At 36.9% G+C, this 19,177-nt stretch overlaps 1 protein-coding gene across 6 annotated transcripts in view; it reads left to right on the top strand.

Annotated features, from left to right (window-relative positions):
* Nucleotides 1-19,177, top strand: part of N4BP2 (NEDD4 binding protein 2) — a 36,180-nt gene extending 17,003 nt beyond the window's left edge. For 3 of the 6 annotated variants that reach the window (XM_038135273.1, XM_038135275.1, XM_038135276.1), the window contains 10 exons: nt 808-3,122; nt 4,557-4,642; nt 5,347-5,389; nt 6,377-6,612; nt 8,028-8,146; nt 9,460-9,598; nt 9,701-9,886; nt 12,183-12,351; nt 14,139-14,262; nt 15,029-19,177. In XM_038135273.1, the coding sequence (XP_037991201.1) occupies nt 808-3,122; nt 4,557-4,642; nt 5,347-5,389; nt 6,377-6,612; nt 8,028-8,146; nt 9,460-9,598; nt 9,701-9,886; nt 12,183-12,351; nt 14,139-14,262; nt 15,029-15,074 (3,463 nt within the window). In that variant the 3' untranslated portion in view covers nt 15,075-19,177. Of the gene's footprint in view, nt 1-807; nt 3,123-4,556; nt 4,643-5,346; nt 5,390-6,376; nt 6,613-8,027; nt 8,147-9,459; nt 9,599-9,700; nt 9,887-10,309; nt 10,463-12,182; nt 12,352-14,138; nt 14,263-15,028 lie in introns of those variants that run through there. The other 3 variants (XR_005256738.1, XM_038135277.1, XM_038135278.1) reach the window with 3 other exon arrangements.

The following is a 19,177-nucleotide window of genomic DNA, read 5'->3' on the forward strand; positions in this document are numbered from 1 at the left end:
GCTCTTCAGTATACTTGATTTAAACTTGCCTGGGTTTCTGTTGGCTGTATCCAGGACTGTTTTGTAGTTGCCAGTCTGGATCGTGCCGTGTATTGTAGTGCACAGTGTCTTTCCTGCTCAGGAATGGCACTCCCCAGTTCAGTGCCCCCACTGAGACTCCTAAACCAGGCGCTGCTCGTTTGCTCCCCCATGACGTGAGGTGGTATAGAATAACCTCAGTGTTCTGGCCAAAACTAGGGCACACACAAAATCAGATTTGATATCAGTTATTATTTCGCTTGGGGTTTGCATGTGTGATGTATTTGAAATGATAATTAATGGAATGTTGTTGATTGTGAAAAATGGTTTGACAAGAAAAGGCACATTGTCTCCTAGTTAATGTCTAGACTGTCTTTAGCATTAAGCCAACAGGAGAGAGCAACAGTCATTAGATAAAAGTATATTTACCAGACTTGCTGATCTGAATGAGGAAGTGTCTGGCAGCAAAGTGCTTTGATACAAAACTGAGTGCTGGAAATGGGATGGGGGGGAGATTGATTCCTGAGAAAGTGTTCTTAGCCCTGCGCTCTAGTAAGAGGAGCACAAAAGAAAGTCACTTAAGAAAGTCCTTACTAAAGTTAGGTTATCTTTGCTTAGCTCCTTTTCTGTTGAGGAGTGGTGGAGTTACAGCTAGTTAAAAATTTATTTTCCTTTCACTAGAAGTCTAACTAGGTTAAACTCTCTGTCTCTGACTGGAGTTAAAAATGTGGAAAAATGTTTTAAGGAGGTTTGAAGTGGGTTTATATTTAATTCCAATTTGTCTTTCAGAAAGAGAGAGGCACATTCTGATGTAAAGGAGGAAGAATGTTTTGCTTCTGAGGTGGAGCCTATTGAATTAGCTGAAGTTGATAAAACTTCTCCTCGTATTTCTCTAACATTAGAAAGTAGTTGTGACCCTGAGCATTTTCAGAAAGAGGAAAAAGAAATGGAAAATATCTCAGTGGAGCACAATTCTGAGAACAGCACTGTTCAAGATGACTTGGAAATTAATTTATCCGATTGCATCAAAAAAGAGCTGCCCTTGGAGAAGAAAGAAGAAAAGGGATTAAAACCAGAAGAAAATACTGAGGGAGAAACGGATGAGGTTGATGTGATTCCAGCTGAAGAGACTGTGAACTTACACACAGGTGGAGCTGAGGAACACAGCGATAACAACAGTCTCAAAGTTCAAGCTGCAGTTGAACAACTGGGCAAAATATATATGGAACCAAAATCAACACAAACGAGTAACACGGTGGAACCAAGCAGTTTGGCTTTTGACGCATCAGGAAAACCAGAACGACTAAACTTTCTGGGTGACTGGCCCATGGAACAAACAATGGGACAGAGAGTCAAAAGATCTAGAAGACTAGAAAAATCTCCTCTGAAGAGTGATAAGGAAGGTGAAACTCCCAGTCAGCAGCATTCTGAGATAGGTAAAGAGCAAGTGGGCCTGCCTGAGACATGTATTGTTGAGAAAGGACATGAGGACGAAAATCTACCCTGTAGCTGTTACTCTGTTAGTTCAGATAAAGTTACACCAGAATTGCAAATGTTAGGACATTGGCCTGTCTCAGCCTCATTAGAACAGAGACAGCAAAGGTCAAGGAGAATGAGAAAGACAAATTTTAATCAGTGTGATGAAGACAGAAATTCTGAAGACAACACTAATATGAATGCTCTTGAAACTGTACAGGTGATTCGTGGGTCACCTGTGGACACTGAAGAGCAACCAGATATAAGGAGTTTGCCTGTGCAGCAAGAGGAAACAGTATCTAGTGAAACAGTAAGTGAGGAAAAATCCCAGCAAAGTAAGAGAACAAGGAAACATCCCAAATTAGCCCTCACTTTTACAAACAGCAGCTTGCCACATCCCAGAGAAGAGGGCCACTTGTCTGAACTTGACCTGGCAGTAGAGAAACAGGAAACAGACTTATGTAGGCAGAAAAGTAGCCATTCACAGACTGAATCACAGGACTTTGCTCTCCTGTGGAGATTAGAAAAGAAAATGCTTTTTCCTGAGACAACAAAAATATTACATGGCAGGTTAGATGGCTTCAAACCCAAAGACATAGATAATGTCTCGGATTCTCAGGAAAAAATACCCTATCGAGTTACGTATGATAAAAGTACTTTTGTGGAAGAAAGTGAGCTTATCAGTATTGATGAGTCTGAAAAACTAGATACACTCTGTAAGCTCTTTGAGTCTGTTTCATTTGAAGCTCTGAAAGATCTGTATGAAAGATGTAACAAAGACATAGACTGGGCCACAGGTCTACTGTTAGACTCTGATGAAAAGTTACGTAAAGCTGTTGATACTGAGAGCTTTCAGGTAAGTGAAGCTGAGCCAGTGGTCACAGACCTTGATTTCAAGGCAAGTATAAACTATGATGAGAATCTCAAAGACTGCAAACAAGCCCCACAAGTGCTTGGGGCTGGTGATACCTTTGAGACTTCAGAAGGCAAGAACTCATCACTCAGCATTGCAGAAAGGAGGGCTGCCAAGACACCTGTGACAAGTGCTGATGTTTCTGACTCATTCACTGCTACCTCATTGGATAATTCAGTGGGACTGAAAAATTCTGTGGATTCAACCCCTAGCACTAAGACAAGCAACTCAGCAGCAGGTGTCATTGAGCTGTCCGTTTCTGGAAAGCAGAAGGGAGGGAGTGAGAGTCCTCTTGAAGAAACTGTAAATGAGCCATCACTTTCACAACTTGATGCAGGTTTGCCTTATGATCCTAACACAACTTCTACCAATTTGAAATCTGAATTAAACAATGAAAGTGACAGTAACCCTTCAGAAAGCAAAGCCAAAAATTCCAGAGGGACTGGTTTGTTACTGGAAATGGATTGTGCACCTCTGGTTGATCCTAGGAGCAATAAAGAACTGGAGATGGATAAAGAGACTCAGGAGAATTCCAGGGAGATATATGGTAAAGAAGAAATTGACACTCCAAGTGGGGCTGCAGCTAAAGCCAAGAGACAAAGCCCTATACCAGCATCACACGCAGCTTTCAGTATAGATTGCCTAGAACTAACATTGCCTCCTGAATTGGCACTCCAGCTGAAAGAGATATTTGGACCTGTTGGCATTGATGCAGGTATAATGTAATTATATACATGTTTTTATGAAAAAAAAAATTATTTGGGTAGGAAACCTTTCTTTCTTTGCCTGTGCTTTTTTCCCTTCATGCTTGATTTTTAGGGAATAGATTCCTGTAACTCCTCATGATACTGGTGGTTGATGCTGTTAATGCAGAAATGAAACTGAACTAAGCATGGCATAAAATATAAGTGCAGTAGTGCTACCTTCTGTCTTTTGTCTTTTTGTACATGCACATGCTTCAAAGTAAAAAGAAAATATATTGGCTTATTTGCATTCTGAGCAACAGGCCTTTGAGCTTATATTCAGACTCTGAAGAAATATTTAGATGATAAGGAATATGCAAATTGTGGCTGATTAGGAAAGAAGAAAGGGGAAAAAATTGTGGCTGATTAGGAAAGAAGAAAGGGGAAAAAAACCTTTAGGCATCATTTAAGTTGGGGAACAAGAAGATGGATGGTTAAGGGAGATGAAGTTGGCTGTGTCCTTAAAAAGATGACAACAGACCTGTCTGCTGGCAGATTATGGTTAAGGAAGCCATAAGCAGCTTGAACATGCATCTCAAAAGTTCAAGAGTTATAGATAAAGGAAAAAAGAAAATAGGAGGAATATACAGCTTGATGTTTTTCTCTCTTTTTTCCCCACACTTTTTCCTTTTTTTTCTCATTTCCGTCTTTCATCTTGAAGATTGCTTTATGTGAAACTCTGGATGCCTGATTTATTGGTGGGTTTGATTACTGGCCTCTTTGCCTTACATGCCTACCTCCTTAAAAAAGAAAGTTTATTTTTTATAGCAGAAAAATGTTTTATTGTGTCTGAAGTATGCCCAAAATTTTCATTTGACGCATACATACTTCTTGCTTTTTTTTTATTTTTGAAAGGGTGATACCCTTTCTAGGAAAAAGAGCTTTTGTTATGATACCATGATAATTTCTGCTGTTTCCTTTAGAGTTTGGGGGATGCTTGGAGTTTGTCTCTCTGAGTTTGTGTGTTGGAAAGGAGGGACGTGGCTGCTGTTGGGCTGTGGTGGCTATGTTGTACAGAAAAGCAGTTGCCATGTGGATTGCAATGGAACAGGGGGAATTACAGTTTCCTGAATGAAACTGTTGTTTTCAATCAACAATGGCTTTGTAAAAGAAGGGTCTGCTAGAAAAACTGAAACCAGGAGGAAAAATACTGTTGTCTAGGTAGTCATATTTCAATATACAGTTAACGTTAAATTCTTTCTTTCCTACCCTTTCAGAATTTTTGAACACCTGAAAACAATTTCTGTGGAATGTGCTTTTTTGTTTAGAAGTTTTTTTTTTATGCATGACCAGTTTATGTAGAATATCCAGAGTTAAAATTAGTAAGTCTAGGATACTGTACTTTTATTTCTTACGTAAGTTTTTATAGAATGCTTTTAATGAATATATTTTCTTTGTTCCTCAAGGATCACTAACTGTTGAGGATTGTGTGGTTCATATTGATCTGAATTTGGCAAAAGTGATTCATGAAAAATGGAAAGAATCTATTCTGGTCAGTAGATTTCTTGCTTATGATACATTGTGGCATGCCTGTATTTTGTCAGACCATTTGTCTGCATGTGTCTTGGTCTAAAGGTGTTATCTTTGCAAGACAATGATAAAATGTAATAGCAGTTTGTTAAATGTGTGGAGTGTATCAGTATGTCATAATCATTGGAGCTATTGAAAGATGTTTTAAGGTATGTCATGAGTGCCTCATCATGAAAACAAGATTTTTAGAAAAGTAGGATCATAGTGCACAATTTCACTACAAGATTGATGAAGAATTCCACTGGCTAAAAATCCTTATTGGTTTTTTGACCTGTAAAAATAATTATTTTATTCATTATTCTCTATACAAAACATCTCCACGTGCAATAATTGAGATGAGTTCTCTAACCTGTGTTCCTTTACAGCTCTATGAAACTTGGAATGCATTTTGGCAAAATTTTTGTTTGGTTTATATAAGTAAGGCTATGAAGTCTTAGCAGTGGGGCAGTTTTCTCTGGTTTGATGTGTTTTTAGAAAGATAATTCTAGCTTACAAATTTCACTTCACAATTATTTTTCCTAAATATATTTCTTTAAAAATACTGAATCTTTGAGAAATATTGCAAGACCTTATTTTGAAACTGCTTTAATTAGAAGCTAACACTTGCAAAGTTTTCCTGCAAAATTCATAACTTATAATATTCGTGATTTTACTATTTTTATTTAGAAGCGTCAGAGGAGAGATGAATCATGTAAGCTGTCTGCAGAAGGTATGTCATGTATTTCTTTTAATTGTAAAAATACTTAATGTTTATTATAAAAGCATTTAATTATTTGAAACTTTAGGTTGCAAATACTCCATCCGTTGAAAAATGATGACTTTATTTATTAAGCTAAGTTTTATTGCCTTTGGATCCATTTACCAACCTCTTATGACTGTGTGGGGGAGGGGAGAGGAGTTAATTATAATCAGAATCACTAGTTCCAGATAAAGCCTATAATTTTGTGTCATTCAGAAAACTTGGAGAATCTCTGGTTGAAGCAGACAGCTGTTTGGTAGGAATTCTCTGTGGCAAGAGAAGGAGCAGCCAGAGAGTTGCTAGCAGAGTAAGATTTCTGCAAGTGAGGAAGGGAGGTCAGGAATACAACACTGACATGTTGTTCATCAGAGATGATTTTAGCAGGAAGATGGATGTCTTGTTTAAAAAGCTTTAGCATCTCTTGCAATCCATTTTCATTCAGCTCTCAGAAGAAATGTCCCTCCATGGCAGAACCCCGCTGCAGACTTGGACTGCAATGTGGGTGCAAACTAGTGACCAAACAATGCTGTTCCCATTAACTTGTAGAAGAGGAAAACCAGATTGTTAAGCATCTGTCCTTAAGCTGTAGAAGAAAGGCACGTAAACATACGAGTCTGTGATTCTTCTATAAAAGCAAACAACCCCCCACTTAATGTGTGTGCAAGGTGATTTACAGCTGGAAGATACGTCTTAGCACTTGAAAATTTGGTGAGGGAGTCTGATGGTTTTCTTTTGTTTCACGAAAAAAATAAAGATGATCAGACAGTTTTTGGAAAATGGAAGTGGAGAAGGTGAAAGCAATGTGTTGGTTTCTGTTTTAGCATTAATAATCTTGTTTTAACTGAACTCAAACTGTATGGGTTGAAAAACTTGTCTTAATTATTTTGGCATTGCATGTATATATAACCTAATAAGTGTTTTGTCACCCTACTTTTACTGCTTTTGAATGTCCTACAGTGTTTCAGCAGATAGATACAGATGACTCAGAAGTGCTGTTATCTCAGAATGCAGACAGCAAAATACAGAAGAAAAAATCGAGCTCGGCTGCAGACACATCAAATGATGTACAGACAAAAACCCCAGCAACATCAGACGTTTTTCCATTTATGGATCACTGGAATGCTCAGATTCAGAAAGTTTCTCTCAGGCAAATAATTTCTGAAGAAATAGCAATGCAGGAGAGAGAGGACCTGGTATGGATAGCACCGATTTTTTAATGTGGTTTAGATTCATTACTTATAGTGAAATAGAGTATGTCTTGTTTGGTGACTCATCCCTGTGCTGCTGAGTGCATCTTGAATTTTTGAGACAAATGCATGCTAAATAGTATTGTTGATAATGTGATACAGGAGTTTACTTGAGGTAGATGGTTCTGTTTGAAAAATACAGTCTAATTTAGAATATAATATTTTGGTTGTTTCACAGACATATCATGCTGTATTTCACTATCCAGGTTAGCATTTGTGTTTGGTTGAATTGTTTTTTGGTTGCTCAGCTAAAACCAAAGATCAGTGTGATCTTCCATGCTTTTTGACAGCAATATTAAAAAAAAAAAAAAAAAAAAGTAAAAAAGTTAGCTCCATGCCAACTTCCTGTTTAGAAGTGTACTGAATTGGTTGTAATGTTTTGGGTTTTTTTTTGTTAGGAGAACCCACAACATTCCTAACAGATGAGACATTAAAATAAGTACTCTAGGTTAATCTCAGACAAGTTTCTGTACCCTCTTCTAAAGTAATTCTTTAACAGATTTTTACTAGTTCTTTGTTTTCCACACAGAATTCCTGTTTGGCTTGTGCCTGATACTGCCCTCTACTGCCCCACTGATGTTCAGAGCAGGCGTTCTTGTTTGTAATAGTCTCTGATACACAGCTGTCCTAAAGTAGAGGAGCTCTGAACTGGTGTAGAAAGCTGGATGAATTAGCCTGTACTTGAAAAATGGCTTGTGGATTCTTTCTTTGAACTGCATGTGTGTGCCCTTCTGATAACAACTATTGTCACGTCCACAGCTTTATTTTCAGTTTGAATTCATGGAGCCTGGCTTTATTTTGACCACTTTTTTTTTTTTTTAAATCTGATTATTGGAACGATCAGTCCAATTGATTCTAGGCTATAATTATGTCATCTTCTCAGATGACTTCACAAGTAAGAATATTTATTACAGACACAGCTTCAGATACATCAAATCAAAATTGTTTATGCTGCTTAATAATAAAGTGTTATTTCAACCCCAGGCCCTCAATATAGAGAAAAGAGGTGGACTTTGCACAAGCTCAGCACTGGACTGAATGGACTGGCAGGGACTAAATTCCAAAGCCTAGATCCCTCCTAAAAATCCTTATTTTACTTTGTCCAAATTATGAAGGAGCTCCAGCTGCATTACTTCAAAAGACTGCAGAGTACTGCAGTGGTGTGTGATACAACTCACCTGTCTTTCTGCTGATCAGTGTGGCAGGCTGATGTGGCACATTGTCATTGCTGTGGGTGCATGCCAACTGAGTAGATACTTTTAAAATCGTAACAAATAATGGCAAAGTTGGATTGGCTCCACCTTTACTGTATTTTTTTCTAATGAAGAACTTGTAATATATTTCTTTTGTCTTCTGGGTAGAATCGTGTTCCTTCTACAGCCAGAAAAGACTGTGCTGCTAAACTAAAGGAGAAGCAACTTTTTGAAATGTTTCCAACTATTAATCAAAATTTCTTAATGGATGTCTTCAGGGACAACAAGTAAGAAATCCTTTTACTTCTTTGTAAAAATGGTACTCAGTTACAGTAATAAATATTGAGAGTTAAGATACTACTAAAGAATGGCTTTTTGCAAAGTAGTGCTTTTTGTTACTCTAAATAAAAGCTATCTGGTTTAAAGGCAAAAAGGGTATAAAACTCAGCTTAGACACATTTCTTTTTAGGGCAGAATAGACAGTTTCTTTCACTGGGAGAAGAATGTCTCTTGCTATTGACCACTGCCTGACTGTCAGTGGAACTGCATATTTTCTTGAGAGCTGGGGTTTAAATTTAGTGGGAGAAATTAGTGGGTGTGGTAATAGCAGGATTGCAGGAAATGGCATCTGCCCAAGAGGAAAACACGATCATCACCTGGTCTTACCCGTGAGTACTTTCCTGGTTATTACAGCCACTCTGAAGAAATGAGCCATCTCTCTATGTCTTTCTGCTGACATTCTCTTTTTCTCTTCTGCATTATGATTCTGAGATACATGTCTACCTTCTTAAATCCAAGTTTCTGAGAAGTGAACTTTTTTTCCAAGAGAAACATCTTTTTTCATTCTTGGCCATTTGAATGTCTGTCTCTACATATGGGTTTGCATACCTACTTGTCAGTCATGCTGCTTGTTCTGGTTGTTATAAAAATCTTTCCTGTTTAAAATATATCTTTCATCCATTTTTATAATTCAAACATTTCACCATCTCATTTTTCACATTCAAAATGGTCCTCATAGTGTTGCCTTTCCCAAAATCTGTCTTTAATTTTGATCAGTCTGCTCCTGTTAGCTTACTGAAGAGCAAGACTAAAGAAGAAAAAGGGCTTATTAGAAAGCTGTTGGCAACTGATGTCTTACTTAATTAAATTTGAAAACAAAGTTTGACTAAAAATACAAGGATTTTCCCTCATTAGGGTTTCAGAAAACTGAGCTAGCTTTAAATTAGTTTGAACTATCTAACCCTGACCAGAGAAGATTTAAGATTAACTATCTTACTCAGCCCAAAGAGCAGCATTTATTAATATCTCTTTGATTAAGGTACGATGCAATTTATTTCAGTTATGTCATTTTCCTTTTAATGTTCAAGTGCCCCTTAGTTATGTTTCAGTTGACCAAGACTGCATGTGTATTGATGCCAGTAATGCCCTACAATGAGTTTGCAAGCCTTTCTTTAATAAGCTGGAATATTCTATTCCAGTGTTTATTTTCATTGTAATCTAGTTCTGTAACAATATCAGCGTGTGTTATAATGAATTGAGTTAAATATAGCAGCTATTAATATATATTTGTAAAGTCACATTTTTTATTTATCCTTTACAGCTATTCTTTAGAACAAACTGAACAGTTTCTGAACTGTGTTCTGGAGGCAGATCCTGTACAAACAGTTATAGCTCAAGAAACTGCTCAGCAAAATGAAAATGTTTCTTCCTACAGCGTTGCAAAGAACCGTGAGAAGAAGGTATTTATATATTTTTAACCGTAGTTACAAACATAGCCAAAACTCTGCTGATGAAAACACCCTGCAATGCATCCGTAACTTCAACAATCCGAATTCCTACAGGCAAAAAAAAGTAAGGAAGAGGATGATTCTCTGTGTGAAATGTTTCAAGACTTTGAGTATCCACAATATGATGATTTAAGAGCAGAAGCTTTTTGTCACCAGCAAAAGAGACAGGAATGTTTGAAAAAGGCTGGAGAGGCCTATCGCATGGGTATGAAGCCTGTGGCGGCCTTTTATGCACATCAGGTAAACAAAAATATTGTGCTTTTTGTCTGAACTTAAGGAGGTATTTAAACCCTGAATTGGAAGTGATAAGGAAAACATCATGCCTGCTAGAGTTGATGAATTTGGTCACTGTTCCCTGTGTGTTATATTGACAATCACAAGTAAATTTGCTTCCACTATTAATGGTACTGGCCCAGGAAGCTAACGTAACCAAATCTGGTGTGAGACCTCATGAAAGGTGGTATCTAGTGCTTAGTCACACATGCTTCTTTGTCTTAGATCTCTTCACATCACATCACATCCTTGTAAACACCAAGATTTGTGTCCAAGTGGTCTGGCTAGGTTCACTGGAGTGTGACATGGACTGCAACAAACATAATTTTTTGAATCCTCTGTATATGTTGGTGCTGAACTGTTCTTAGACACATCTTCTGTACTTTATAGGAGTCAGACAGGTGTTAAGATGTCATCTTTTGCCACAGAATCTTGTTTGCTTCATCCTCCATAAATCTTGGGCAAGATTGCTGCCTGCTGTCTTCGCTTCTTCATTCTGACTATCTTTATGGCTGCAGTCTGTCTTGGGTTGGGATAAATGAGGTGTGTATATCATGCTTTTCACGATACATCTGGTTATGGACTGTAGATCTGCTGCTGATCAGTCTTGCATGCTCTGGCCTTGGAGCACAAGCTCTTTGGTCTTTATGTAGGCACATTTCTTAGTATGTACCAGTTTGAGTACTGCTGATCAGTGCTGTTGATCCTAGTCTTGGTTTTAAGTCTCATCACTTCTTATAATCAAAGTTCCTTTACACTGGCTTCTTGGTGCCTTCACAGGAGACCCCTCCCTTGACGTCATGCTTAAAAAATGCGTTACAAATATCTTCAAAGGCTGTAGTTTTCCCCTGATCCAATAGGATATGAAAATTCAGTAAGAATTCACATTATAGAAGCATTTAATTCTAAACTTTGAATTGTATTATGACAGAACAAAAATGTAATAATAATTCACTTGAATTTGCTTATTCAAAAAGCTTTCATGTAAGTGGTGTAACTCTAAATGTTTAGATTGTTACTGTGCATGTAGGAAGTACAGATTATCAATTTTTATAAAGAACATTTTATGGTTTTTATGTGTTTTACCCTATTTCATATATTCTTGAAGTTTTGAGACAAAGATGTGCAGGATTTTAAATAGAATTACAATTTCAAGTCCTGTCTTACTTTTGTTCTTATCCATAAGAACAAATACAATCTATTGTAAATCTATTGAAATTTATTTATCATATACTTTTCTTTAGGTAATAAAAAGGCAAACTAAGCTACCTTTATTAATAAAAAATACTTTATGCTTGGTGACCTTTGTCTTGGGAATCCTTTGCAAGTGGGTTACAGAGCTGCTGTCTTGGGTCTAACACTAGCACACTTCAGGTGATCCATTTTAAGAAAGCGTAAGACAGATTTTCACTTTTGTTCTCTTGAGCCTTTGTCAGTCCAATACCTGGAGTTCCTTCCATTCCTTTTTAGACTGTGCCAACAGATCTTCAAGGACATAATTTGTTGCTTTGATCTCTCAGATACTACCACTGCAAGGTTCATGGGAAGGAGTTGGTACTTGTTCACTCTGTAGTAAGGTGACTAACTGTACTGCTCCTTGCCCTCATTCCAGAAGAGACTTACTGACCTTGTCAGTCATAAAAGATGTCCAAAAGTATTAGGAGAGATGACAGACAACATTATTATTGTTGTTATTATTATTATTATTATTATTATTATTAGTGTTGTTATTATTATTATTGGTGGTGTTATTATTATTAGTGTTTACACTTGGCTTGTCTGAAATTTTGGGAATGCATTCGAAAGAATTAACCTCAAATACAGCAGTCAGCAGGCTTTTCCTAATCTGTTGGGCAGTTTCTCTGACACAGTTTCATTATAGTTTTAGCAAAATACTTGCAGGAAATAAAAAATCTATTGTTAGGAAAATAAATCTGCAACTCATTATGGAGAGTAACTTTCTAGCTTATGTACAGACCTTCTGATTTTGTGTCTTTTCTGCCTTTTTTTTTCTCCTTGTGAGGCTTTTGTTATAATGTCTTTGTGCCAGCTTTGAGTACTTTCTCACAAACAGATTTAATGAAATCTTCTTATGAGTAGGTCTCACTGAGCATCTTGCAGAAGTTCTGCTAGAATTATAAATTTTACTAGTTCAAACTTGAACTAAAAGCACCCTGCCAGTGCTGTTATTTTGAAACCACTGAGCAGTGTGGAGCTTAAATTATTTCTCGGTGTGTAATAGTCCCTGTGCTTATGAATAAAGGGTCGCCTTCATGAGCAGAAGATGAAAGAAGCTAACCATGCTGCTGCTGTGCAAATCTTTGAGAGAGTAAATACTTCCTTGCTGCCTATGAATGTGTTGGATTTGCATGGTCTCCATGTGGATGAAGCTGTGAATCAGTTGTCCAGAGTATTGCAGGAGAAGAGTGAAGGTAGGGTTTAGGTAATAATTCTTACCCCTAAAAATGATTCTCATTTTCTATTAAGAAATCATGATACGTGGCAATATTACAGGGAATGAATGTGCTTTAATAACATGTATGTTAAAAACAGCTAGGCTTTGTGTTGTCTTGTTTTCAAAGTACCCCAGTGGAATTGTTTTTCTTTGACATGACAATGATTCTTGTTGCTTTCTGTCTTGCCCCCCTCCCCCTGCTTCTTTGTAAATCTTCTTCCTTGTGTTTTATCCCTTTTATTACTATTACTGAATACTTGGTCTGTCCTTCATGACATTTTTACTGAGGTGATGATGCAAACATATGTGTCCCCATTGCATTGCTTTGTCACAACTATGTTGCTTTTATAATCTTAAAAGAAAAATTACTCTGTTGGAATTCTAACAACAGTGATGATATTGTCTTCAGCTTCTTACATGAAAGTGTGAGATTTGAGCTACCTTTCAGAAACTTCTGTTTCAGTTTGTTGGCAGCATCACTTGAGATCAGAATGCTGCTGCTTCCAGAAATGTCATTTTATGCAGTTTTGCTTGAGAGTTCAAGTACTTCATGATTGTCCACGCTGTAAAAAGATCAATTTTCTGCATTACTAGTTTACCCTCTAAATTTAGGTACACTGGGAATGCTTCTGCAAGGTACTGCCACACAAACCTGATATTTTGAATCAGCTACTCCACAGAGTATAAATAAAAGTGTTCAGTGGGGCTTTAGATAACCCTTGTCTTTCAATATGCATCAGGGATAATTAGATTCCATTATCTGTTGCAATTCCTGCAGTGACATTGGTGTAATTTAAACTGTAAACTAATGCTTTTTAGAACTAAATTTCCAGAACTGTACTTAAATCAGCAACACTGAAATTGCTAGTAGGGGCTCTCTGTTCAGTCTATTGACCTAAATCTGAAAAAAAAAAAAAGAAGTTAATTTCACTGTACATACATGGGAAAAGGATCAATACTGGGAACTTTTTTTTGCTGGCAGAATTAACAGTAAATAAATATAAAACCTAAACAAAGTTATGGTGTGGTGGAGAGTAGTTGAAAAAACAAGTCATGTGAACTGATAATTCCAAACTGGCAAATCTTGACTAGTTGTGAGAATCCAGTTTAATTTGTTTTTTTGTTTTTCCTCTTTTTCAAACTCTTCATCAGTTTAGGTTGCTCTTATCTCTGGGAAGAGAGCAGTTTCTTTTGTTATCAGGGCTAAGAAGTGCCCTAATAAAACTCATGGCATGTGTTGATCTGTTGATTTCCATGCTCCAACATAGCAGAAGATAGTCCAAATAATGTGACATAAGTGTCAAAAGCTGGATTTATATTTTCTTTCTTCTTAATTTCTTTATTCACTAAAATGTTATTTCTTTATTCACATTAATTTAAGATAAAACATGAAACAATACAGAAGCACCACTTAAGAATTCAGTGAATGACACCCACCTCTTTTAATTTCGCGATTGAAATTTATATCACAGAATGTAAATTCCAATTGAACATTAGATGACAGAAACAGTAAAGCTTCTATGAAATCGGAAGGTTTTTGTGATGATCACAGTATGCATTTTGCAAGCAATCTAGATTTCAAAAGTTTGACTTTTTCAGAACGGGGAAAAATTGCTATTTGAAAATAAAATATGCATATCCATCATGGAAAAGCAACCCTCTAAATGAGTAGTGAGAGTTTTCACAAGAATGCATGGAAGGCTTATACTGCATGCCAAGTCTCTGCTGAGGAAAACTTTACCGTTGCAATTCCTGCTGTTGCAGAGTACCAGCAGAGTGGTGGTAAACCATATCTCAGTGTGATCACGGGAAGAGGAAGCCATAGTCAGGGAGGAGTTGCTCGCATCAGACCAGCAGCTATCCGATACCTCACAAGCCACAACTTCAGGTGAGTTTAGATTTTTGTTACTGATAATTTTTTTTTTTCTTAACCCACATTTAAATAACTGAAAATTGAAGTTTAGTTTTAGAATGCTGTTAAACTACTACACAGATTAGGGCAGGTCTGCTGTTTCAGATTAAATTAAGTCGGTTGTTTCACAAATCCCATGCAGTTGTGTAGCACCTATTAAATGTTAGATCCTTTCCACTGAGATAGTTTAATTCCATATTTCCGTTCAAGATCGCTAGCTTTACTGTGAAAAGTTGTTAATCCTGCTTTTTATTTGTTCCCAATACTTGCATTAGTGCTCAGTTTATGAGGGATAGCAATTTAAGTCTGGGCTGGCACCAGTGTGTTTGCTGCTTTTTATATAGAGCAGTGTAGGAAGGTGAAACTCAAAAACGGCAATGACTTCCCATTTCCTCCTTGGCTTCTACAAAATAGAAGGATAAAAATCCATTTTGAAAGAAGAGGGAATAAAAGGGGAACAGAAATAGAGGAACAGAATGAATATAACCAGGAATACTGGGCAGCTTTTTCTTTGCTCTCATCTTCATCTTAGTGTCTGCTTTTTCCAGGTCTTCTTATCTCCAGACACTGAAAAGTCCTCCTTCCGTGTCACATCTGAGGACATAATGCTGATTTCCTGACTCTCACATGCACATATTCTTGACTGGGGACCTTAGCACTTTCCATATGTTTGATGAGAATTGAAGGTGATGGCATTGCATATAGTTAACATGTTGAAGCTTCTTTTTTTCTTGTTGCATAGGTTCACAGAAATAAAACCAGGCTGCCTGAAAGTCATGCTGAATTGAGGAGTTGTGGAAAGAGGAATATGGAAACTGAGGTGTCAGATGATCGCTGGGTAACAGAAAAAAACCCCCATGTTTTGAACAACTGCACTGGTATTTTTTAGTCTGTTTTAAAGAACTGGTCTCAATTTACAGCAAGTGGATTTGTCAGTATGTTCCCAATAAATTTTTGTGTGGAATAGAACTTTTTTGAACCTGCAAAAGGAAGATGGAAGATTCTTTAAAGCATTTGAAGTCTCAGAAATGCAGATTGAGAATTTTGCTGAGAAATATATGATCTTTTTAACAGAAGTTAAGGTACAATTTTTAATATAAGGACCTTCTTAGCATACCTAATCTGCCTTTTGACCCTTGCACGTCTTGATTGCTGTGGCTTCTGTACTTCTAAAACATATTATCTTGTACAAAGTTATTTTGTAATTCAGAACTTTGTGCTAAACCCTTCAGAAGAGCAAAGGAGAGGCTGAAACTGAGCAACTACTGGTAATTCAAATCCAGTTACATCAGAGTGCTGAGTATTTCCAGGTTTCTTTAAAAATCTGGTGTCTTTTTAGTGGTTATGTTATGATGAGTTGACCAGTTCTGTTATCCTTACTTCATTCTAAACTTCTCCAAATACTGAAGGAGGTTGCATAGAAGGCCTGTGCATTAAGGCCAGCTGTGTGTTTGGTAATTTGGCAGATTTAGTGTGATCTCTTAAAGGAAAACCACAATGCTGTTATTCAGTCTCTTTTGGAGATCCACCTACTGGATTAAAATTGTTTCTTTCTTTGTGGCTTTTTAAATTCAGCAAATGCAGTACTGTTTTACTTCACAAGTGTCTAATAATGATGTCCTCGCTCTCTGTGTATTGTTTGGTGATTTCCTTGTAGAAAATATGATTATGAGACGTTTTAAATGTATTTTTAACATCTAAGTGAATGCTAATATTGCAGAAGTAATTGCCTAACTGGAAAATCTGGGAGTACAAGAGTTACTCTGATTTTGGTGGTGTTGCATCAGCATCTAGAAATATCTGTGTAAAAAACCAAAACAACATAAAAAGACCCCAAACAAAACCCTTCAAAAAAGAAATATAAACATCTCTACTTACGCAAGTGTTTCCAGTAAACAATCAGAACACTTTTTTAATAGAAATATCTTCTAGAATACATCACTATTTTTATTTATATCTTTGCCTCCTGAAAGGCATATGAATTTTTATTGTATGGCTTTTTCAGAACAGGTGTGAGTTGTGTATTAGGAATAATATTAATAGATTGAGGATTAATGTGAGGAATTTTTAAATTTTTAACCACTTTGCAGTAAATTTTATCGAGGAACTTCATGCACATAGAGTTTGTATATGAATCCATATGTGTGTGCAAGTTCTGCAATTTGCATACATGATAATAAATGAAGAACTTCTGTGAGAAAAGCTGTCCACAGAAAGAGGTTTCACTTGAAAATGTGTCTGTATAAGTTGCTGACAGGCTGAAAGACATGATGTTTCCTGAATATATCTGTATTTACTCTAATACATACACAGTGACTATGATGCATGGTAGACTTAAAAATGAGTTTGTCATGCTTCAGTAGATACAGTAATATTTTCCTGGTGATTTCAAGTGGAAGAATAGCTTGAGTAATACTTAATCAAAGGGACTCTTTCTGTAATAATAGACTGCCGTAATAAGTTCTATATTTTTTGTGGGTACTTAATTCATCTGAATTGTGTCTTTTCTCTGTTTCCTTCTCTCTGCCCTGCTCTGGGAATCAGTGAGTGAAATACAAAAGATCTGTGGTCCCCATACAGAACTAAGAGAGTTTTTTCTACCACTGCATGATGTCCTGTGTGAAATCCACACTCTGTGACAGTGCCTAAAATGGACTGAGATGCTGTTTAGGCACTCGGCCTCAAGACAATAGTTCAGACTATCAGCTGTACAGAGTTGCAAATGCTAGAATTATCTCAGCGGAGCCAAAATCTTTGTTTTGGACCAAGGGACTTCCTTCTGTTCCTGAACAGGTTTTCCTTAGTGCTGCTGTTTATACCAAATGGAGTTACAGCTCTCTGGGACAGCTCTTTGCAGTATAGTCCCTGTTGGTTGGCCTGGGTGGCTGTTGTGTGTTGAGCTGCTTGGGTGCCCAAGCCCTACAGAGATGTGCCTGTAAACAAGCAAGTGCCAACACTTCTGGTTGTTTTGGGAGGCAGCCTGATTCACTCAGCATATTCACACCATTCCTGACATGGACAAAGACAGCTTAGATTTTAGTTCAAAAGACAAGCAGAAAAAGTTGTCGTCTTGCCCATCTGTTCATCATAATCTACTTGACAACTTTACCCTGGAGATGAGAAACACAGCTTTTTGCCTTCTTCTGGCTTAGCAAGTAGATGAGAATGATTGCACTTGACTCTCACTTCCCCAGAAAATGCTCTGACCAATGTGTTCAGGAATATTTTTGAAGTTGCCACTTCCTGAGCCTCTTTCAAAAATACCACTGCACGCTAAAAGTGCAAGCTTAAGGGGACAAAAGAGATTAAAGAATTAAAAGTGCATAAACAGTCTCTGGGAGTGGGCTAAGACTTTTCAGAAAGGAACTGTTCCTGGTGAGCTTCAGTGCCCTTTCATACTATTTTTTCATCCTTTAGTCTTATTTGGATAAATACATTAAAAATATTCAGGGTAAAATCAGCTCTACCCAGTGCTAGGAGAATTTTTCTTCAGTCTGTCAGAGTCAGCAGAGAAATACACAGCTCAAGAGCAGTTTGGAATACTTTTCCTCTCTTCACTGGCTTTCATTGGGGTGCAGGTTGAGGTCATGAACATACTCTGAATGCCCTGCCTGGGGTAGACTGGTCATTCACCTAGCATGCGTTGTTTGACTACCAGGTAAACTTTGATGGAAAGATGGCTTAAAATCATAACACTGGCAGAACCAATCTTGCCTCTACCAGCTTTGGCAGTTCAAAATAAGGCATTGCAGTTCTGACTTGGAGAAAATGTAAGGATCCTCTGAAGGATCTCAAGCACTTGCTTAAAAGCTATGCTGAGTTGGATACAGAACAGGTCCGAAGATCAATGCACGGAGTAAAAATAAGTAGAGTTTTATCAGTAAGGATCTCCGTGCCTTCAGCTACTTGCCAATATTCCAGAAAAACAACACAAGTTCTTGTAGTTCTCTGAATGATTTTATAATGTATTCTGGGATTAATTCTTTGAAATATAATTATTTCAAAGTGGTGTTTCAAAGTAGGTTATATTTTAGAAGTTCCAACCATTCTGATGTCTCTTGCAGTGAGAACCCATGAGAAACCTGAGCTATCGTGTAAATTCTGTATCATCTTAAAATTAAAATAGCAGTATTGTCACCAGCACTCTGAAATAATGTACAGCTGTTTGTGTAGCACTTTCTATTCTATTCTTCAGCAGCATGTGATGGTGATGAATGGTAACCCTTAATACGTGACTTTTTGTGTCTTCTTTTACAAAACATTTTAATAGTTATCCCAAGTTTTAATTTAGGAAAATTACATTTTTTAATATACAAAATGAATACTTGTGCTAACATTGATGAGTGATCTTAGAGAAAGGAAAAAAAAAGGGTAGAGGTGCAATGAGAAAAGTTGTCTGAAGTAATGTGACTGTTGAAAACCATTTCAGTTGATTGTGAAAGTAGTAGGGCAAAAATTTATTTTAAAAAATATTTCAGGCTACCTTGACAATACTTAATGACACTGGCTTTTGCTTTTAATATCATGTGGTACATCCCCCCTCAAAACCCAACCGAAGCCCAACTGTTCATGCTGTATCAGCTAAATAAACTCTGCAGAGGATTAAATGAGTAGATGTGAATATGCATGTGAAAACACCTAGTATTGCAGCTACCAGTTGTGAAAGCTGTTAGGACCAGTACATTGGAAGATACAAATTTCTATTTTTAAATTAAAACAAAAAGAGATTTTTTTATTTGTATAAAGTTGTACTTTTGCTGTTAACTATAATTTTGTTTTTTACTGAAATAGTTTTGTAATTTGCATTTAGAATTTCTAATATGAAACGGAATTTACAGAATCTAGTTTAATAAAGGATTTTTGTCACAAGTACAGCCTTCTGTCTTTCCTT

Source organism: Motacilla alba, chromosome 4 (genome assembly GCF_015832195.1).
Source record: "Motacilla alba alba isolate MOTALB_02 chromosome 4, Motacilla_alba_V1.0_pri, whole genome shotgun sequence".
Taxonomy (NCBI): domain Eukaryota; kingdom Metazoa; phylum Chordata; class Aves; order Passeriformes; family Motacillidae; genus Motacilla; species Motacilla alba.